Source organism: Oncorhynchus mykiss, chromosome 17 (genome assembly GCF_013265735.2).
Source record: "Oncorhynchus mykiss isolate Arlee chromosome 17, USDA_OmykA_1.1, whole genome shotgun sequence".
NCBI lineage: Eukaryota > Metazoa > Chordata > Actinopteri > Salmoniformes > Salmonidae > Oncorhynchus > Oncorhynchus mykiss.
The window spans coordinates 31,873,333-31,892,152 of record NC_048581.1 but is presented as its reverse complement, the minus strand read 5'-3'; the positions used below and the strand labels follow the sequence as shown (position 1 = coordinate 31,892,152).

Sequence of the window (18,820 nt, the reverse complement as noted above, 5' to 3'; positions counted from 1 at the left end):
TGAGGGCCGCACCTTTGACTTTCTAGTTTTAAAATCAAGAGAGACTGACACGTTGAATCCATACTGTACTTTATTCAGGTTAGTTGGCACAGAGGCTGTTTACACAGGCAGCCCAATTCTGATCTCTTTTGTCAAATAATTGGGGGAAAATTCAGAATTGGGCTGCTTGTGTAAACGCAGCCTTAGAACCCTCTAACAGCTTTCGCATCCAACGGAAGCCTTGTGTTTGCATGGTATGCTGAACCACAACACTCATTAGAAGGACCATCCTATCCGTTTTAAGCTGATTTAAAATGACCCTGATTGCGGTAGTCTTTCTGAAGCTGCAGATAATTTATCTGAAATGGTGGATCACATAACTGTGGAACGGCACCCTGTGTCTTTCTTGCTCTGCAACAGTCCTAGGTATATAGTTTGTTCTTGGCCTTGAGTCTCGTCTGTGTCCTGAAGGCCTTTAGTGGTCGAGGATGCGCAGGTTGCCAGATACAATCTTGTTTTCCAGCACCGCTCCGGCAGGAATATCAATCCTATCTCCGTGATTGGCAATAATGATGACAGTTCCCTGTGGAATGGATAGTGAGGAGGGGGCGTAGACAAATGTAACACACAAAACATCAACAGTTAGAGAGAGATGTCAAGCAAAACTAGCCCAGTATCATTTTTTTGTATTCCAAGTAAATACTATGCAATAGGCATGAGGTACCATTTCGGGTATGAAGCCTTTACCTTGAGAGAGACGTTCTTTCCAAAGGTGACGTCTCCTGAAACTGTCAGGTGATCCAGTTCTAGCATGTCTGGGATGCTCTCAAACCTCATCAGGAAGTCATGGACCTGCAACCAGAACAGGTCACTTATATACTGTCAAGAACCTATTCAAACCATGAAATATGAATGACTACCTACAGTGCCTTGCGAAAGTATTCGGCCCCCTTGAACTTTGCGACCTTTTGCCACATTTCAGGCTTCAAACATAAAGACATAAAACTGTATTTTTTTGTGAAGAATCAACAACAAGTGGGACACAATAATGAAGTGGAACGACATTTATTGGATATTTCAAACTTTTTTAACAAATCAAAAACTGAAAAATCTCTGAATGATCCAATGTTGACCTAAATGACTAATGATGATAAATACAATCCACCTGTGTGTAATCAAGTCTAAGTATAAATGCACCTGCACTGTGATCGTCTCAGAGGTCCGTTAAAAGCGCAGAGAGCATCATGAAGAACAAGGAACACACCAGGCAGGTCCGAGATACTGTTGTGAAGAAGTTTAAAGCCGGATTTGGATACAAAAATATTTCCCAAGCTTTAAACATCCCAAGGAGCACTGTGCAAGCGATAATATTGAAATGGAAGGAGTATCAGGCCACTGCAAATCTACCAAGACCTGACCGTCCCTCTAAACTTTCAGCTCATACAAGGAGAAGACTGATCAGAGATGCAGCCAAGAGGCCCATGATCACTCTGGATGAACTGCAGAGATCTACAGCTGAGGTGGGAGACTGTCCATAGGACAGCAATCAGTCGTATATTGCACAAATCTGGCCTTTATGGAAGAGTGGCAAGAAGAAAGCCATTTCTTAAAGATATCCATAAAAAGTGTTGTTTAAAGTTTGCCACAAGCCACCTGGGAGACACACCAAACATGTGGAAGAAGGTGCTCTGGTCAGATGAAACCAAAATTGAACTTTTTGGCAACAATGCAAAACGTTATGTTTGGCGTAAAAGCAACACAGCTGAACACACCATCCCCACTGTCAAACATGGTGGTGGCAGCATCATGGTTTGGGCCTGCTTTTCTTCAGCAGGGACAGGGAAGATGGTTAAAATTGATGGGAAGATGGATGGAGCCAAATACAGGACCATTCTGGAAGAACCTGATGGAGTCTGCAAAAGACCTGAGACTGGGACGGAGATTTGTCTTCCAACAAGACAATGATCCAAAACATAAAGCAAAATCTACAATGGAATGGTTCAAAAATAAACATATCCAGGTGTTAGAATGGCCAAGTCAAAGTCCAAACCTGAATCCAATCGAGAATCTGTGGAAATAACTGAAAACTGCTGTTCACAAATGCTCTCTATCCAACCTCACTGAGCTCGAGCTGTTTTGCAAGGAGGAATGGGAAAAAATGTCAGTCTCTCGATGTGCAAAACTGATAGACATGCGACTTACAGCTGTAATCGCAGCAAAAGGTGGCGCTACAAAGTATTACCTTAAGGGGGCTGAATAATTTTGCACGCCCAATTTTTCAATTTTTGATTTGTTAAAAAAGTTTGAAATATCCAATAAATGTCGTTCCACTTCATGATTGTGTCCCACTTGTTGTTGATTCTTCACAAAAAAATACAGTTTTATATCTTTATGTTTGAAGCCTGAAATGTGGCAAAAGGTCGCAAAGTTCAAGGGGGCCGAATACTTTCGCAAGGCACTGTACTTCAAAAAAGACCCACACAAATATATATAAAATCAAAATGTCTGCCATAATGACTCGACAAAATGCATTAATCTACATTTTGGTTCCATTACCTTGGTAAAAGAGCTGCCCAGCTTGACGTGTGGCGTGGAGGGGAACTCCCTCTTCTTGCTCATGGTGAGCGAGCCGGCATCCAGGCTGTAGAGGTTGGACATGACCAGCAGCAGGTCCGACGAGGTCTTGACGGGAAGGAAGCGGCTACGGGGCACGTTGACACCTAGGGCGTTGTCGAAGGCCTTGATCGCGGCGCCCACCGCTGTTTCTAACTGGATCACGTTCAGACCACCGTCCAGCGTCTGGGGAGGAGGTAGTTGAAGGGTAATTGGTGCTAACGTTCAGTGAGTTTGTGGCGGCTATTACAAAGTGATGCAAATCTAATCGTAGTTGAGTCACTCGAGGCCATGGTTGAATGCCGTCTGAAAAATATTAATTCATATAAAATGGGATGGTTAAGAGTAAGTTTCAAAGGAAACCCTAAAACACATGGCTACGAACTGAACCCACTGTAGATACAGATACCAGAATATTAAGGCTCTCCTTTCATCCGTCCTCTCACCTTGGGGTTGACGATGATCTCCATGTCCATGGCGTTCTGCTCGTGCAGCCTCTTAATGGCGGCCAGGGAGATCCACAGGTTGTTGGTGTTGAAGATCTTGAACTTGGTGACCGACTTGAACTCGTCCACGTGGGCTTTGGGCACCTGGGCAATCTCCAGCAGACGCAGCTTGTCGTCGTACTGGATCAGCGTGCCACCCTGCGGAGGAGATTGAGAGGCGTGGCAGAACCATGAGCAGTCAGGAAATGATACTCTGTATGCCATTTTACATTGAGGTACAATACGGATCATACAATTGTAGGGAAGTCACTTTCATCATGATCTTTTCATCCTCTACCATTGTTGCTTTATCACTTTTTAAATGTCTTAAATCTTTAGCCCCAAGGTCCCCAAATACTGCCGAGGTGAGGACTCTGACATTCAGCGACAGTAACAATTTAATGAACCAGCAGTACCCCTTGCCTGCTTCTAGCTAGCACCCAAACCTCTGCTCACCTTGACATCTGCGCGGGTCTTGTCCGTGACCTCCATGATGAACTCGCAGCGCTTGTCTTTGGGCTGCGTCATCAGGTGGTTAAGGATGAACAGGTCCACGGTGGCGCCCAGGTTGTCAATGTTGGACACGAAGATGTACTCCTTGCCCGCGGCGATCAGCTGGTCCAGCAGGCCGGAGTTGTAGAAACTAGCGTAGATGTCTCCGTGGCCGGGCGGGTACCAGGCGTCGCCGTGGTCGCCGTGCACCCCCAGGTCCTTAGCCACGGGCAGCAGGGACTCCTTGTTGATCCTCGGGTATCTAGAGGGGCAGGAGGAGAGTTTTATTTACCTTTATCTATACAGGTAAGTCAATGAGAACCGATTCTTATTTACAATGACAACCTGTCAAGTGAGGTAGAGGTGAGAGAGGGAAATGGAGAGTGGAAAAGAGATGGATGGGTGTAAAAAGGAGAGGATGTTCAGGAAAGAGTTAAGGAGGATCGTAATAGAACAGGATCATGTCCAGTACAGAGAAAATGGAATGTACCTGAACTTGTCCAAGAGCAACGCTCATTAGGATTTTACATTGCAAAAACGCTTTAAAACAGTGTGCCCTGCTGAACACAACCCATGTGTGTATTTCTGTAGGTGCGGTCGGTGTGTGTGTGTGTGTGTTACCTGCTCTGGTTGAAAGTGTGGATGTGCACCCGGTGGTGTGTGTACTTCTGCAGGATCTTCTTGGTGTCCTCGTCTGTGTTGAAGGAGTTCATGAGAACCAGAGGCACGTCCACGTTGAATGTCTTGTTTAAGTGCTGAGAGGGGGAGGCATTTTTACGACTGGAGTTTGGCTCCCAAATAGTTTGTCATTCAGTCATAAATTATGTTGAATGTAGAAATAGGAATATCTAGTACTACAATAACTAGCTCTAGTTAACATTCAGGCTCATACTGAATAATAACTAGCTCTAGTTAACATTCAGGCTCATACTGAATAATAACTAGCTCTAGTTAACATTCAGGCTCATACTGAATAATAACTAGCTCTAGTTAACATTCAGGCTCATACTGAATAATAACTAGCTCTAGTTAACATTCAGGCTCATACTGAATAATAACTAGCTCTAGTTAACATTCAGGCTCATACTGAATAATAACTAGCTCTAGTTAACATTCAGGCTCATACTGAATAATAACTAGCTCTAGTTAACATTCAGGCTCATACTGAATAATAACTAGCTCTAGTTAACATTCAGGCTCATACTGAATAATAACTAGCTCTAGTTAACATTCAGGCTCATACTGAATAATAACTAGCTCTAGTTAACATTCAGGCTCATACTGAATATTCTGATATTTAATTGTTATGTTCACTCGGACCAAAAAAAAATGGTACAGTATCCTCTACCTCTATCTGATGGACAGTGAGGTCCAGGAAGGTGTTCTCATTGCGGACACTGATGACACTCTTGGGGCCCTTGCAGCCCATGCTGGTGCCCAGGCCTCCGTTGAGCTTGACCACCACCAGCTTGTTGAGGCTGGCCGCTACGCTGTCCGGCAGCACCTGGGCCTTGATCTTGTCATAGGGGTGGATCTGCAACAGGGAGGGAAAGAAGTACAGGTCAGAGGTCAGATACTAGGAGTAGCCTGAAGATTTATCACTTGCCCAGAAATGTATAGCTGTTTAAACACAGACTGGCAATGTTGAGAACACTTCAGTGCAGGCCACACGTTCCTCCACTAACAAAGTAGTGAGTAAGTTACACAGAAATGACAAATTGATGGATTCTATTAAACAATGGGGAGGGTCCAGAAATATCAGTTTAGGCTACAGGAATTTGTTGCGGTTTGGTCGTTGTCAATAAAATAATTGACCTGTCCAACGGGTTAACCACAGAGAAGACTCAACTTGCCGACTGCTCAGTTCCACTTGCCCCGGGCAACCTTTTTTATCAATCCCTGTGAAAGTGATCCTTGATGTTGGATCTTCAGTTCAGCAGTTGACAGCTTGGGGGCAGTATTGAAGTTGCTCAAGGTAGGGTGCGGGGAGGTAGAGTGCTCTGTTTTGGAGCATAGGAGGGTTGGAGAGGAGGAGGGAGCTGGCATCACTCCAAACCCCTATTACGCAACAGTGCTACTCAGTGAAGCCATGGCAACAGCTGTCAAACCCCAGAGCGGTGGAGCTGAAGTACATCCTCACACAGAGACTGAGGGGACAACATAACACCCCTGCAGGAAATGCCTACATCAAGGTACAGCGGTAGCCTACATAATTGAAAAGGGCAAACTGTAATATGGTATGTTTTACTGTGAGCTGAATACAGTAAGCTAGATGGGGTATAGTCAGACTTTGTGGGTATAATTAACCATTTGAATTTCCTTTCCTGTACTTCCAGTCATTTAGAATACTTCCCAGGGGACAAGGAACAGGCCCTCTGGCCTTTACTGGCCCCGCTGTTGGCAAATGGGAAAATGACATGTCCTCTTGTGTTGTACAAGGAGTAAATATAGAGTGGGTGTGTGTCACACTCAAGACCTTAACTTTTACGCAATCCGTTACACTGCCTTAAACACACAGACACACCTCCTTACTTTACCTCCCTCCCATCACCATCCTCCTCACATGCATAGACAGACGCAGGAGGGTGCGAGGACACCTCCTGCTCAACGTTTCCACACACTTCCTGCACCGTCGGAGGGAGGCTACCCTTTCAGAGTTGGCATGGTAACAGGCAGCCAGGCCTCATCCTCTTCCTTACTGCTCACACCTTCATGGGACGAACCATTGAGACGAGAGTGTGACCATGAAGGAATTCTCACAGTATCTTGACAATGTCTTCCCACAGATACACCCACAATAGGCCATTTCAAAGCTTTCCTATAATTTGATATCCCAATGCTATGGGCAGTGTTCTCCAGGACCAGACAGATTAGGAGAAAGCCTAGTCCTGTACTAAAAAAAAAAAAGGCTTACATTCTGGGAAACGTGCCCTATAGGCTACAGAGGAGGCAGACTATGCACTTCTCTCAACAAACCCCATTTACTGTTTCACAGTGTGTACTGTATTCAGTGTGTATGGACTATTGGAAAATACACAAAGCAACGTGTAAGACACGGGAATAGGGAACTCCTTAGGAAAACACCTCACGTGAGTTGTTGTTAGGTGGTAGAGGGTTCAAAAACCCTTTTTATAGTTCAACCACTAGGCTGATTATCGCCACAACTATAGCCTCTTTTAGATGAATAGGAGTCTGGAGAGCCGGGTCATTCTACTTCCCTCAAGACATACAGGCTAAAATAATCTTCAATAAGGATTCTTCTGAGTTAAATAGCTGACCTTTAGCTACAAAAAATATATTATTTTAAACAACATTTAGGCTAAATCTTTATGTTGGTCATCATTTTGACATGACCAAAGACTGGCCCAAGCTCTACAATATCCAAGACCTCACAACTCATGTCAGAAAGTCAAATCAAGATTAAATGTCATTAAATGCCATATTACAACCTATGTGTTGTGAAAATTGCGTTGTTTGCTCTATAACCTGCTAGTTCATATTCCTTGCAAACCTAATACAAAAGTATGTGGACACCCCTTCAAATTAGTGGATTCGGCTATTTCAGACACATCTGTTGCTGACAGTTGTATAGAAATCGAGCACAGGGGCACAATGTATGAATTTATGGTCGGATCAGAATCGGCGTTATAATCATTGGCCAGTACGGAGAATTAAGTCAAGTCCAAATCTACCATCCATGGCTAATTTACACTGAACAGAAATATAAACACGCAGCATGTAAAGAGTTGGTCTCATGTTTAATGAGCTGAAATAAAACCTTAGACATTTTCCATATGTACAAAAAGCTTGTCAAATGTTGTGGATAAATTTGTTTACATTCCTGTTAGTGATCATTTATCCTTTGCCAAGATAATCAATCCACCTGACAGGTGTGGCATATCAAGAAGCTGATTAAACAGCATAATCTTTGCACCTTGTGCTGGGGAAAAGAAAAGACCACTCTAAAATGTGCAGTTGTGTCACAACAAAATGCCACAGATCTCTCCAGTATTGAGGGAGTGTGTAATTGGCATGCTGATTGCAGGAATGTCCACCAGAGCATTTGCCAGGGAATTGAATGTTAATTAATCAACCATAAGCCACCTCCAACATCGTTTTAGAGAATTTGGCAGTACGTCCAACCAGCCTCACAACTGCAGACCACATATAATCATGCCAGCCCAGGACCTCTACATCCGGCTTCTTCACCTGCAGGATCGTCTGAGACCAGCCAGACGATCCTGAGGAGTATTTCTGTCTGTAATAAAGCCCTTTTGTGGTGTAAAACACATTCTGATTGACAGGTCCTGCCTCCCAAGTGGGTGAGCCTATGCCCTCCCAGGCCCACCCATGGCTGTGCCCCTGCCCATTCATGTAAAATCCATAGAGTAGGGCCTTATTTATTTAAATTAACTGATTTCTTTATATGAACTGTAACTCAGTAAAATTGTGGCACGTTGTGTTTATATTTTTGTTCAGTATAGAAAAGGTTCAATTTTAGCTAACAACACAACGAGATGCAACAATTCAAGTTGTTTCTGCCAATGACATATTGCTCTTGATGTGATTGGAGTGAAGCAAGTTCCAAACTGACTTCCCTTGACACTCTTTTTGGTGCGCCAGGACCATTCACAGTTGAGTTCGCTGATTGGCTATTATTTTATAGTTTTGTTTTTTAATCAAGGGAGGCCAAATGCTCGCTGGCTTCACTTGCATTCAATGCTATGGGCAGCAACAATGTCATACTCTTTTTTACCAGACCGCATCGGATAGATAGATGGTCTACACAGAGACAGAGGGGCACTGTTTTGCTCGCTCGGATGCTTTTTCTGGTGAGATACATTTCAGCCTCTTGCGAATTGAAGAACATTTTGGTGCGCCTGGCTTCCCTTGGCATCCATGAATACGCGCCACTGGGGAAGATACCAGTATTGCGATATTTTTTCCATGGCAAACATTAAAACACAACAGAACAAACACTTTGGCTCTTTAAAACCTGCTGTATGTAGAATATTGTGTGTTATAGCTTGAAAAATAAATACTTGTGACTCTGGAGGACAATATGTTTGTTTCCAACATTAGGGCCGTTTTCCTAAAGAATTTAAATATGCTTTTTGTTTTGTTTCCTTGCCACGATACTGCTATCGTCCCAGGCCCTAATCAAGATATCTCAAGAGTATCAAAAGATCAAGAGAGAAGTAACCAAATGGTTTTCTAATTACTAATTCCATCACCATGAACATTTTGCTCTCGAAGACATACCAATGTTTCTTACCTTATGAGGGATCCTTCCCAACACACAATAGTCTCTCATGGCTCTGTTGGAGTCAAGACCACACAGCGTCTGAAGGTGTGGGTTCACCATCGTCAGTCATAACCCAGCACAATAAGATGCGTTTACCAAAGTCTGGGTTATTGAGGTGAAGTGCCATTACTCTCAACAACAAAAAGAGGTTACTTTCATTGTGAGTTACGTAGTTCCCTTTACAAAGACAAAACCAAAACCAGCCACCATTAATTGAAACTGAATTTTAGAAAATGTGATGAGCAAGGCTTCCTGTGTGGTCTTTCAAGAGAATTTCAGTCGCTCAAACTCATAAGGGTTGAGATAATCCATGGGTTTTATGGGGATCTAACAGAGTTTATTCATGAACCAAATGTGGTTTGGGCCAAAGTAATACAGTCCGATCTGGCAACAGACTGGACTAGATTTAGAGAAGTGAAACAGCACTTATAAGGCAAAGAAAGAGTTTTACTAGAGTGAAACAGAAAAGAACCAGAATAATCTCTTTAGAATGTGGAAAACTATCAAATCAAAAGTGTACAGGTTGATGGTACAATGTCTGAAATGCTTCCTATAAATACTGTAGTGCCACAAAGTTCCATACTTGGGCAATTATTATTCACTAGGCTACTCAAAATGTAGGGTTCATTCCATGTACTTAGCTAGCCGACAAAGCATTAGAACAACTAAATATTAAGAATGCAAACTCGAGGTGCATTTTCAGGCTTCCTAGCAGCCATGGACTTCAAACAGTCAATCTCTGCAAAACAAGCAATATTGACCTAAGAGCAAAAGCTTTGCGTTTTGCAGATACTGTGTGTCCTTGGCGATGAAGCGATTACATAACTGGGAGGGAATGGAGAATCTGGTAGAGAAGCAGACGGTATCTATCGGATAATAGAAAAACACTTTACATGGACTTGTTTTGGGGAGATTCACTCAATGTTAGGTACATGAACTCACAAGTCAATATTGTGCAGATGTATTGCATAAGGATAAACGATTAACCCTTTCAGAGCCATAGAGCTTCAGTCGATAACAAGGCGAACTACAACATGATGAGATTGAACTCATAAGAACTTAACAACTTCAAACTCAAGGTCTCCAAGGTGACCTGTGTCTATGTCACAAGTGGGGAACGAGTCCATATCCGGTTTCAAGTTCCTTACTCCTAGCCTTATGGTCGTGACCATGTACCACGTCCCAAAACAAGACGGTCTTAAGACGGTCCTAGAGTGAGGTTGCTAGAGCAGATAAGCCTACACACCCACCCATGCTCATCCACGAGGTGGGTTCGGGGCAGGGTAAGCCAAATATCACCCCAGGCCAGAATCCTGCTCCCTCAAGGCCGTGCTTTTGAATGCTGGAGAGGTCAGGCTATTTATAAGGTAACCTATGAGCCGGGGGTTATTTCAGGAAGGTGGGGTGTCAGGCTCTCAGAGATACTGAAATGTCACCCAGGTGATAAATAGCTGGCTGGCTTTGGCCCATAGCTACACACTCTGTTCTTGGATCTGGTTACCTCGTTTCAGTTCTGTTGGTGCGGGGTGCTTGTTTCCATACCTTACTACGTACTCATTATAATCTGTGGGCTTCACGAGCTTGGGAATGTAGACTCACAAACAAGTGTGTGCATCTATATACCAACTGGATGTAGACTTCCTGCATGTGGCCTAAGTGTTCCATGGATCAGTGGTTCCAGCCCAGGTCTCCCTGAAACGCCCCCCCTCCTTCCTTTAACGGAGTCTACCTCCTGTCACCGTAGGCACTCTCTTGACCAGCACTACTCAAAACGCGACGTTCTTCGACATTTAGACTCGGGGGGGGGGGGGGGGGGGGGGGGAAAGCCCATGCCCCAGTGACCCTTAAGCTGTAACACTCCCTCTCTGACTGGAGCCTCACATGTTCCAGTCAGCTGGGAGAGGATGGGGACGTAGGCCATGTGGAGGGCTTGGTGTTCTGGCGCCTGGCTGCCGTCCCAGTGGAGGAAACCCAACACTGGGCTTTCTGTCCCAGACTCTCCCCTGGTATGCTGCAGGACGACAGGACCACAACATTCTGCCCCCATAGAGCCAGTGTCACATGACAGCCACTGTAACTCTACAGCTCTCATGTTCAGTTCAAAGGGGCCGCATCTATCTGCTCAGATGTTCATTGTAGAAGAGGGCTTTGGCCTACAGATCTAATCTCACCCAACATACACATAGAGATGCTACACTCAAAACAGTGTTTCTGAGACCCTAGTTTGTGGACTAGCACTAAATATGCAACAAAGACTTTATTCAAAATAAAAGAAACTACAGGTCAGATAATCCCTTGTACAAGAGGGTCTACACCTGCAGAAACAATGGATTTCCAATGGTAAGGAAGGGATCCATTTTTAGACACAGGCTGATCTGTATGACAATGTCTTGTCATTTTTTATGCAAATAACGAATGCCTGAGCTTTAAAACCAAGGTTAAAACCAAACTACTCACCAGATCCTCTGGGGGCTTGTGGATCTTGTCCCATTTCACAGAGGGTCCTTTCACCTGGAGGAATCTGTGGAAGAGGTTCTTAAAACCCTCAAAGTCCTTTTTGGAAATCTGAAACAGAAAGTGCCAAGGATCAGACTCTGCATGGACGCAAATGATCAAGATCCACATTATTGATACATTATAGCATCCAATTCACACGCAGAACATAGCTTGATAAAATACTGACACGATTGAAATCGTAACATTACTAAAGCCTAAATCAGTGTCTCCCAAACCTCTAGTAACTTTAGCCATCTCCACTTAATTGATGTATTCCAGAACCAGCACACCTGATTCAACTAATAACGGGCTTGATATTTGGGGGGGTAATTTGTTTTTCATATAGCAGTCAACACAAATCCATGAGCATACCAAATATGAATGGATATGAGCAACATTTTTCATTTACAAAAACCTAAATCAATAATGTCCTGTGGTCTTGAAGAGAATAATTAATCAACGAGCAGAAATATGGGATTGGTAAACTAGACTTTGGTAGTCAGTTTGTTTTGGCTGCAGGTGTTCCTGCCCGTCACTGTGATTCAGTCAGGGGTTAGCCAGTCTAGGAATTGAGATTTTAGGAGGCTGACGGCGAAGTCAGTGTAGAGTTGCGTCCGTCTTTCATGAAGCCGGGTTAGGGACAGGGTCTGAAGTGCCTCAGTATAACTGGATTATCCTCCTAGGATGGTGCGGCATACCCTCTTCTGAATACGCTCCAGGTCACCAGATTGGGCCTGGTTCAGTGAGCTGTGTCAAGCCGGAGCGCAATATTCCAGGGTGGGGCGTCTGTAGTCGGTGTAAATGCAAACCAGGTCTTCCTGTGGCACATGGAACCTTTTAAGGCGGCGAAGGACAAAACGTTTTCTGTTGCTCTTCGTTACCATAGTAGCAAACTGCTTGCCCCATTGTAAGTCTTTCTGTACCATTAGCTATAAAAAGTGTTCACACTATCACACACTTTGAGCTCCTGGCCCTCAATCCAGAAAGGGTATGGGACCAGATTTAGATCGTCAACATATTTCCACCTACTTTCGACATCCCGGGCTGTGCTGTCAATGGCTGAAAGGAAGATGAGAGGAACCAGAAGAGTTCCTTGAGCCACATCTCCTGTCAGTCTGATAATTAGTAAAACATTTGAGTCAGGTGTGCTTGTACTGGAATAGAGTACCACAGTATGAGTCATAAAACCTAATGGTCAAACAGGGACATGGTGTTATTAACCGTGTAAATCTCTAGGACAAGGTGACTTTATCAATATATTTGCCTGTATTTTACCCCCCAAAAATGAAACGCTAATTAGCTACCAATTTGGCTATCATAAAGAACTACCAGTGACATGATCTGGACGAGACTGCCGAATCGAGGCAAGGGTAAGAATCTCTGGATGAATTATCGAATGTTAGCAATGAATAAATTGGCTACATTTCTTTAAAAATTGACAATTCTGTGAAATGTCTTGTGCAAGTTTTAAATTGATACAATAACTGTTAGCAAAGGTGTCAGCTAGAGATGACGTGCAGGAGCTTGCAGGGATTTTTTGCATGATGTCTACTTTGGTGCAAATGATCATTTTTGATTTTGGGGGGGTAAACCCTACTACACCGACTGACGCTCGTCGGATGTGGCAGTGCTTGAAAACTATTACGGACTACAAAGGGAAACCCAGACACGAGCTGCCCAGTGAAGCAACCCTACCAGATGAGCTAAATGCCTTTAATGCTTGCTTCGAGGCAAGCAACACGGAAGCATGCACGAGAGCACCAGCTGTTCCGACGACTGTGTGATAACACTCTCGGTAGCCGATGTGAGCAAGACCTTAAAAAAGGTCAACATTCACATTGCCGCTGGGCCAGACGGATTACAAGGACGGGTACTCAAAGCATGCACGGACCAACTGGCTAGTGTCTTCACTGACATTTTCAACCTCTCCCTGACCGAGTCTGTAATACCTAGATGTTTCAAGCAGACCACCATAGTCCCTGTGCCCAAGGAAGCAAAGGTAACCTGCATAAATGATTACTGCCCCGTAGCACTCACATCGGTTGCCATGACGTGCTTTGAAAGGCTGGTCATGGCCCACATCAACAAAATCCTCCCCGAAACACTAGACCCACTCCAATTCTCATACTGTCCCAACAGATCCACAGATAACGCAATCTCAAATCACACTCCACACTGCCCTTTCCCACCTGGACAAAAGGAACACCTATGTGAGAATGCTGTTCATTGACTAAAGCCTAGCGTTTCACACCATAGTGCCCATGAAGCTCATCACTAAGCTAAGGACCCTGGGACTAAACACCTCCCTCTGCAACTGGATCCTGGAATTCCTGACAAGCAGCCCCCCAGGTGGAAAGGGTAGGCAACAACACGTCTGCCACGCTAATCCTCAACACTGGGGCCCCTGAGAGGTGTGTACTTAGTCCCCTACTGTACTCCCTGTTCACCCACGACTGCATGGCCTAACACGGCTCCAACACCATCATTAAGTTTGCTAACGACACAACAGTGGTAGTTAGGCCTGATCACCGACAACGATGACACAGCCTATAGGGAGGAGGTCAGAGACCTGGCAGTGTGGTGCCAGGACAACAACCTCTCCCTCAAAGTGAGCAAGACAAAGGAGCTGATCATGGACTACAGGAAAAGGCGGCCGAATAGGCCCCCCATTAACATCGACGGGGCTGTAATGGAGCTGGTTGAGAGTTTCAGGTTCCTTGGTGTCCACATCACCAACGAACTATCATCTCCACTCAGGAGCCTGAAAAGATTTGGCATGGGTCCCCAAAGTTTTACAGCTGCACCGTCGAGAGCATCCTGACCGGTTGCATCACCGCCTGATATGGCAACTGCTTGGCATCTGACTGTAAGGCGCGACAGAGGGTAGTGCATACGGCCCAGTACATCACTGGGGCCAAGCTTCCTGCCATCCAGTCCCTATATAATAGGCAGTGTCAGAGGAAAGCCCCAAACAATTGTCAGAGACTCCAGTCACCCAAGTCATACACTGTTTTCTCTGCTACCGCTCGGCAAGCGGACCCTTTTTTCAATTTTTGCCTAAAAATACATACCCAAATCTAACTGCTCAGGACCTGAAGCAAAGATATGCATATTTTTGATACCCTTTGAAAGGTAACACCTTGAAGTTTGTCAAAATGTGAAAGAAATGTAGGAGAATAACACATTAGATCTGGTAAAAGATCATATAAAGAAAATAAAACAACTTTTTTTTTACCATCATCTTTGAAATGCAAAAGGAAGGCCAATATATGAATCTAGGCATAATTTAGATTGTGGCCACTAGATGGCAGCAGTGTATGTGCAACGTTTTAGAGGTTTAGACTGATCCAATGAACCATTGCATTTATGTTCAAACTTTTGTATCAAGATGTGCCTAATTGGTTTATTGATAACTTTCAGTTCATAACTGTGCACTCTCCTCAAACAATAGCATGGTAGTATTTCACTGTAATATCTACTGTAACTTGGACAGTGAAGTTAGCTTAAATTCTTGTTAATCTTTCTGCCAATATCAGATATGTCTATGCCCTGAGAAATGTTCTTGTTACTTACAACCTCATGCTAATCGCATTAGCCTACGTTAGCTCAACCATCCCGCGGGAGACCCACTGATCCTGTATAAGTTCACAGCATCTACCCCCAAGCAATAAGACTGCTGAACAATTAATAAAATGGCCACCAGACTATTTACATTGACACCCCCGTCTCACCAATCCTATAATAGCATACACAGTTAAATACTTTTTGATGTGTCATATAGGCTACATCTGAACTCAATATTTGTATTACAAATGATGTGCATCATTATTTCTCTAGTCTGTTGATGCAGTCTGTTTGGTGAAGCGTAGACTTTCATCATTTCCTGCCCACTCCCTATAATCAAAGCATTCTGCCCGCAACCCTCCTTTTTGACCTTTGCCTAATGGCTTTCATGTACGTTACAGTTCAGTGTGTTCTAAATGCCCCCATTGGTATAATCATTAGAACTCCCACATAGCCCATCTCACTGTTCGTTCTTAAACCCTCCGGTCTCCTCAGTGGGTTTTAATTGCCTTTTCTCCCCCCTCCGTAGTCTAACTTTAATGTGTTGTGTTTGAAGTGAAACGAGGAGCAGAGTAAAAAATGAACCACTTACTCTACAGAGCGAGAATGCTTATCTTGTAAGCTTTTGCCATCGTGCCAATGCTTTAGTTAGCAGTAGCAATGCTAACTGCATACAAACTGTTTGCTAAGCAGGGAGAATTGTCTTTCCAGTTTCTGGTCATATGGGTTGTGCACTGTGCTTGTTGGATGGCATGGTAATAGCTGCTGCTTTTGTAAGGTGAGGACTCAGTGGTGATGAAAAGTGACAATGATTTCTGTGGGAATGTATGGCCTACATCATATAGAGAAGGGGTTTAAAAGCAAGCCTGCTGGGGCTTAAAGTAAACAAGGGAGAAAAGAGTGGGGAGGTGAAAATATGGGAAGAGGAGCAGAAAGAGGTAGAAAGAGCGAGTCCATGTTGTGAAATCATGAAGTGTGTGCATCTGTGTTTGACCCATTGAGAGAGACACAGGTCATTCACCATCCTGTTGCCCTGCTGGGCTGAGTTCTGGGAGGGTAAGACATTTCCTCACTCCTCCAAAACAACCACCCTAGATACACAAACATGCACCAGGTACTCTCGCTCCAAACTCCTAAACCCCAGGCCCACCTCCTGCTCAGCCCCCTTGGCTGTGGTCAGCAGCTTCTCCAGCTCTTTGTGCATGGAGGTCTCATGCTGCAGCCGCAGCTTCTCCTGAAACTCTGCCATCCCGGCTTTGCTGAGATCTGCCGGGAGAAAGGAGAGAGAGAAAAAAAGCAACAGAGGAGGTATTTCATCATTCAGTCTGCTTGAACCATTCAAAACAATCAAATAGTATGAGGCCAAAGGGGAGAGAGATGGGGGAAAAAAAGGAGTTTGTTTGTTCATTCTGCAGGAACCATTCAAAACTATCAAAGACAGAAAATGGTCAGTTTAAAGATCAGTCAAAATCTTCTTGAAACAACTGCGTGCCTGTGTTCTAAAGAGCGAGGCAGCTTGTAGTCATTCATAAGCAAGCAAGCACATTATTTTACAATAAGTGAAATGGAACATGGTTACATATGATGCCATGCAAATGTCTGTCTACCCACATGTTGGCTTATTGGATCTATTTTAATGGACATCTAGCATTTTCTTCGTATGTCCATTATAACATGAACAAGTCAAGCCTTTTGGGTCAATATTATCCATATGTAAGTAATTTAGCAGACGTGCTTGTCCAGAGCGACATACAGGAGCAATGAGGGATGCTCAAGGGCACAAACAGATTTTTCTCCAAGTATGCTCGGGGATTCGAACCAGCAACCTTTTGGTTACGTTCCTAACCAATGGTAGCCTACCTGCCCCTCCATTATTGAACCAGTCAACTGTGGTTCATTCACCCTCTGTTCAACATAGGATGTATTATGTTAAGAAAATAATATAAAAATACCAGCAACCCAGCTCTGGTTACAATTGACATTTTCACTCAAGATGAAAATATCCCCCACTAAGAGATTGATAGCCTAATTTGGCAATTTCCAGTATTGCATTAAACTGATGTGGTGAAATCTATAGCCTCAGTAGCCTAAATTCAAGATGGCATCAGAAAAAAAATAGATAAGTAAGAAGAATGCACTGCCTTTCAAAAAGTGAAAATCATTCCAAACTAAGAGAAGACAAAAAGTGACTTACAGATTCATGGAAAATATAACTGTTTAAGAGCCATCAATAGCAGACAGGTACAGAAAACGTACCTTCAAAAACAGACATCTTTGGACGTATGATAAAATATGTGCCAAAAAAGTTTATCCAAACAAGATCCCAAAAGTCTAGGCTATAGTCTTCGATAGTCTTCAGTAATTTGCCAGAAAATATTACAATAAAAGATAAACGTCAATGACTTGACACCAGGTACCAGTGACAGCCGCTCGCGCTTGAGAAAATATGAACTGCAGTCTCAATAAACAACGTACCAATCCATCAGTAAACCAGACACCACTCATCAGTTCAGATGTACTGTTCTCAGTTCTCCCACCTCTCTAGAATTTCCACTAGATAGCACAGCGACAAAAGTCTAAATGGGCTACGTGGTCAAAATTCCAGAACATTTTTTTTTGCTGCTTTTTGGTGTTAATTTAAGGATAGACATAAGGTTAGCAGTGTGGTTGAGGTTAGGTTTAAAATCGTATTTTAATAAGATTTTTTTTGTAGAAATAGGCGGGGTTTTGGACTTCGTGGATATGGTAGTTAGTGACAACCCCTTAGCAGGGAACAATCGCTAAATGTCTCACTAACGGAATTAAGTTACACGCATAACGTTATTTGATAAGTGCTTGCCAGCTGATATGTCCGATGAATGTATATGTAGGCTACAGTGCCTACATGTAAACCTTTAGCACAGCAGGCAGCCGAGAGAGTTAGGAATTAATATGGAGTTAATGTATTATGGAACACGCATTTCTGGTCGTATCCATTCGTGGGCAAAATATGTGACGTTAGATTTGCCCACATTTCCCCATAACGCAGTTCCTTGAATAGCATCATAGCCCTTCTATAGCATGGTTGGTCCTACCCCGCCGTTGATAAGCGGCTGTTTAGCACTCTGGCGTACGGTTCATACATTATTTGTATTGATTAATTTGACCCTGGGTTGACTTTAGCCACACGATGCGCTATCTTGGTTACATGCCTCTGTACATTTGGAGACGAAGTGGCAGGGGCAAGTTAGCCATACTGCAGCAGCGGTAGCAACTAAGATATCCATGCCAGCAGCCAATTGTTTAGTTTATAAGGCTCTAGTAGTGCATTTACATCACACGCAACATGTTTCAAACGTAATTCATTGCATTGGCTACCCACCTGACGATAATTATTTTGAAATCAATCCACCAAAGAACTCCAAGGTGCTTGGCTACTTTAGCGAGCTGGGTTTCGGCCTGTGAAACAAGTGACAAATTAACACTTTAAAAGGTACATTTTCACTGTCCTGAGGAGTATATTTATTTTTGACAGGCTTCTTGTAACATCAAAGTAAAACCGGAAATGTCGAAGTTGGCTTCTTGCCAGGCCAGTTAATGAGGGCAAATGATTGGTGAGTTAGTGGCCAATAAAAACATGCGAAATCCGCTTACCCAATCAGAATCTTGTTCACGAGGGTGGACCTGAGCTCTTCCAACTCTTTGTTTTTATAACAAAGGCTCTCAATCAAAAATAAAAAGCATAAATAAAATAAAATAATTTACGAATTACCTAATGCCTTTCAGATGGCAACTCTGCTGACTAATCTGAGTATTAGTCAATAATGACTTTGTTCAGTAGATAGCCTAAACCACGTTCTTCTCACCTATTTTTCCTTTTAATAGCCTTTTTTCCCAAATATCTTTG

The 18,820-nt window shown here is 43.5% G+C and overlaps 1 protein-coding gene across 4 annotated transcripts; it reads right to left on the bottom strand.

Annotated features, from left to right (window-relative positions):
• Window positions 1-56: 56 nt before the first annotated feature.
• On the bottom strand, window positions 57-18,498 carry LOC110493726 (UTP--glucose-1-phosphate uridylyltransferase). 4 transcript variants are annotated; one of them, XM_021568151.2, is made up of 10 exons: window positions 18,296-18,498; window positions 16,085-16,200; window positions 11,332-11,439; window positions 4,918-5,103; window positions 4,191-4,324; window positions 3,534-3,831; window positions 3,039-3,236; window positions 2,536-2,778; window positions 727-831; window positions 57-562 (listed from the first exon to the last, which is right to left on the bottom strand). In XM_021568151.2, the coding sequence occupies exons 2-10, from the start codon at window positions 16,181-16,183 to the stop codon at window positions 455-457; spliced, it is 1,479 nt and encodes a 492-aa protein (XP_021423826.1). In that variant the 5' UTR covers window positions 16,184-16,200; window positions 18,296-18,498; the 3' UTR covers window positions 57-454. The 4 variants fall into 4 exon arrangements, with proteins under 4 accessions (XP_021423826.1, XP_021423827.1, XP_021423825.1 ...); XM_021568152.2 differs by lacking the exon at window positions 18,296-18,498 and adding an exon at window positions 17,410-17,559 and having other exon boundaries at window positions 58-562; XM_021568150.2 differs by lacking the exon at window positions 18,296-18,498 and adding an exon at window positions 17,191-17,435 and having other exon boundaries at window positions 58-562.
• Window positions 18,499-18,820: the final 322 nt, after the last annotated feature.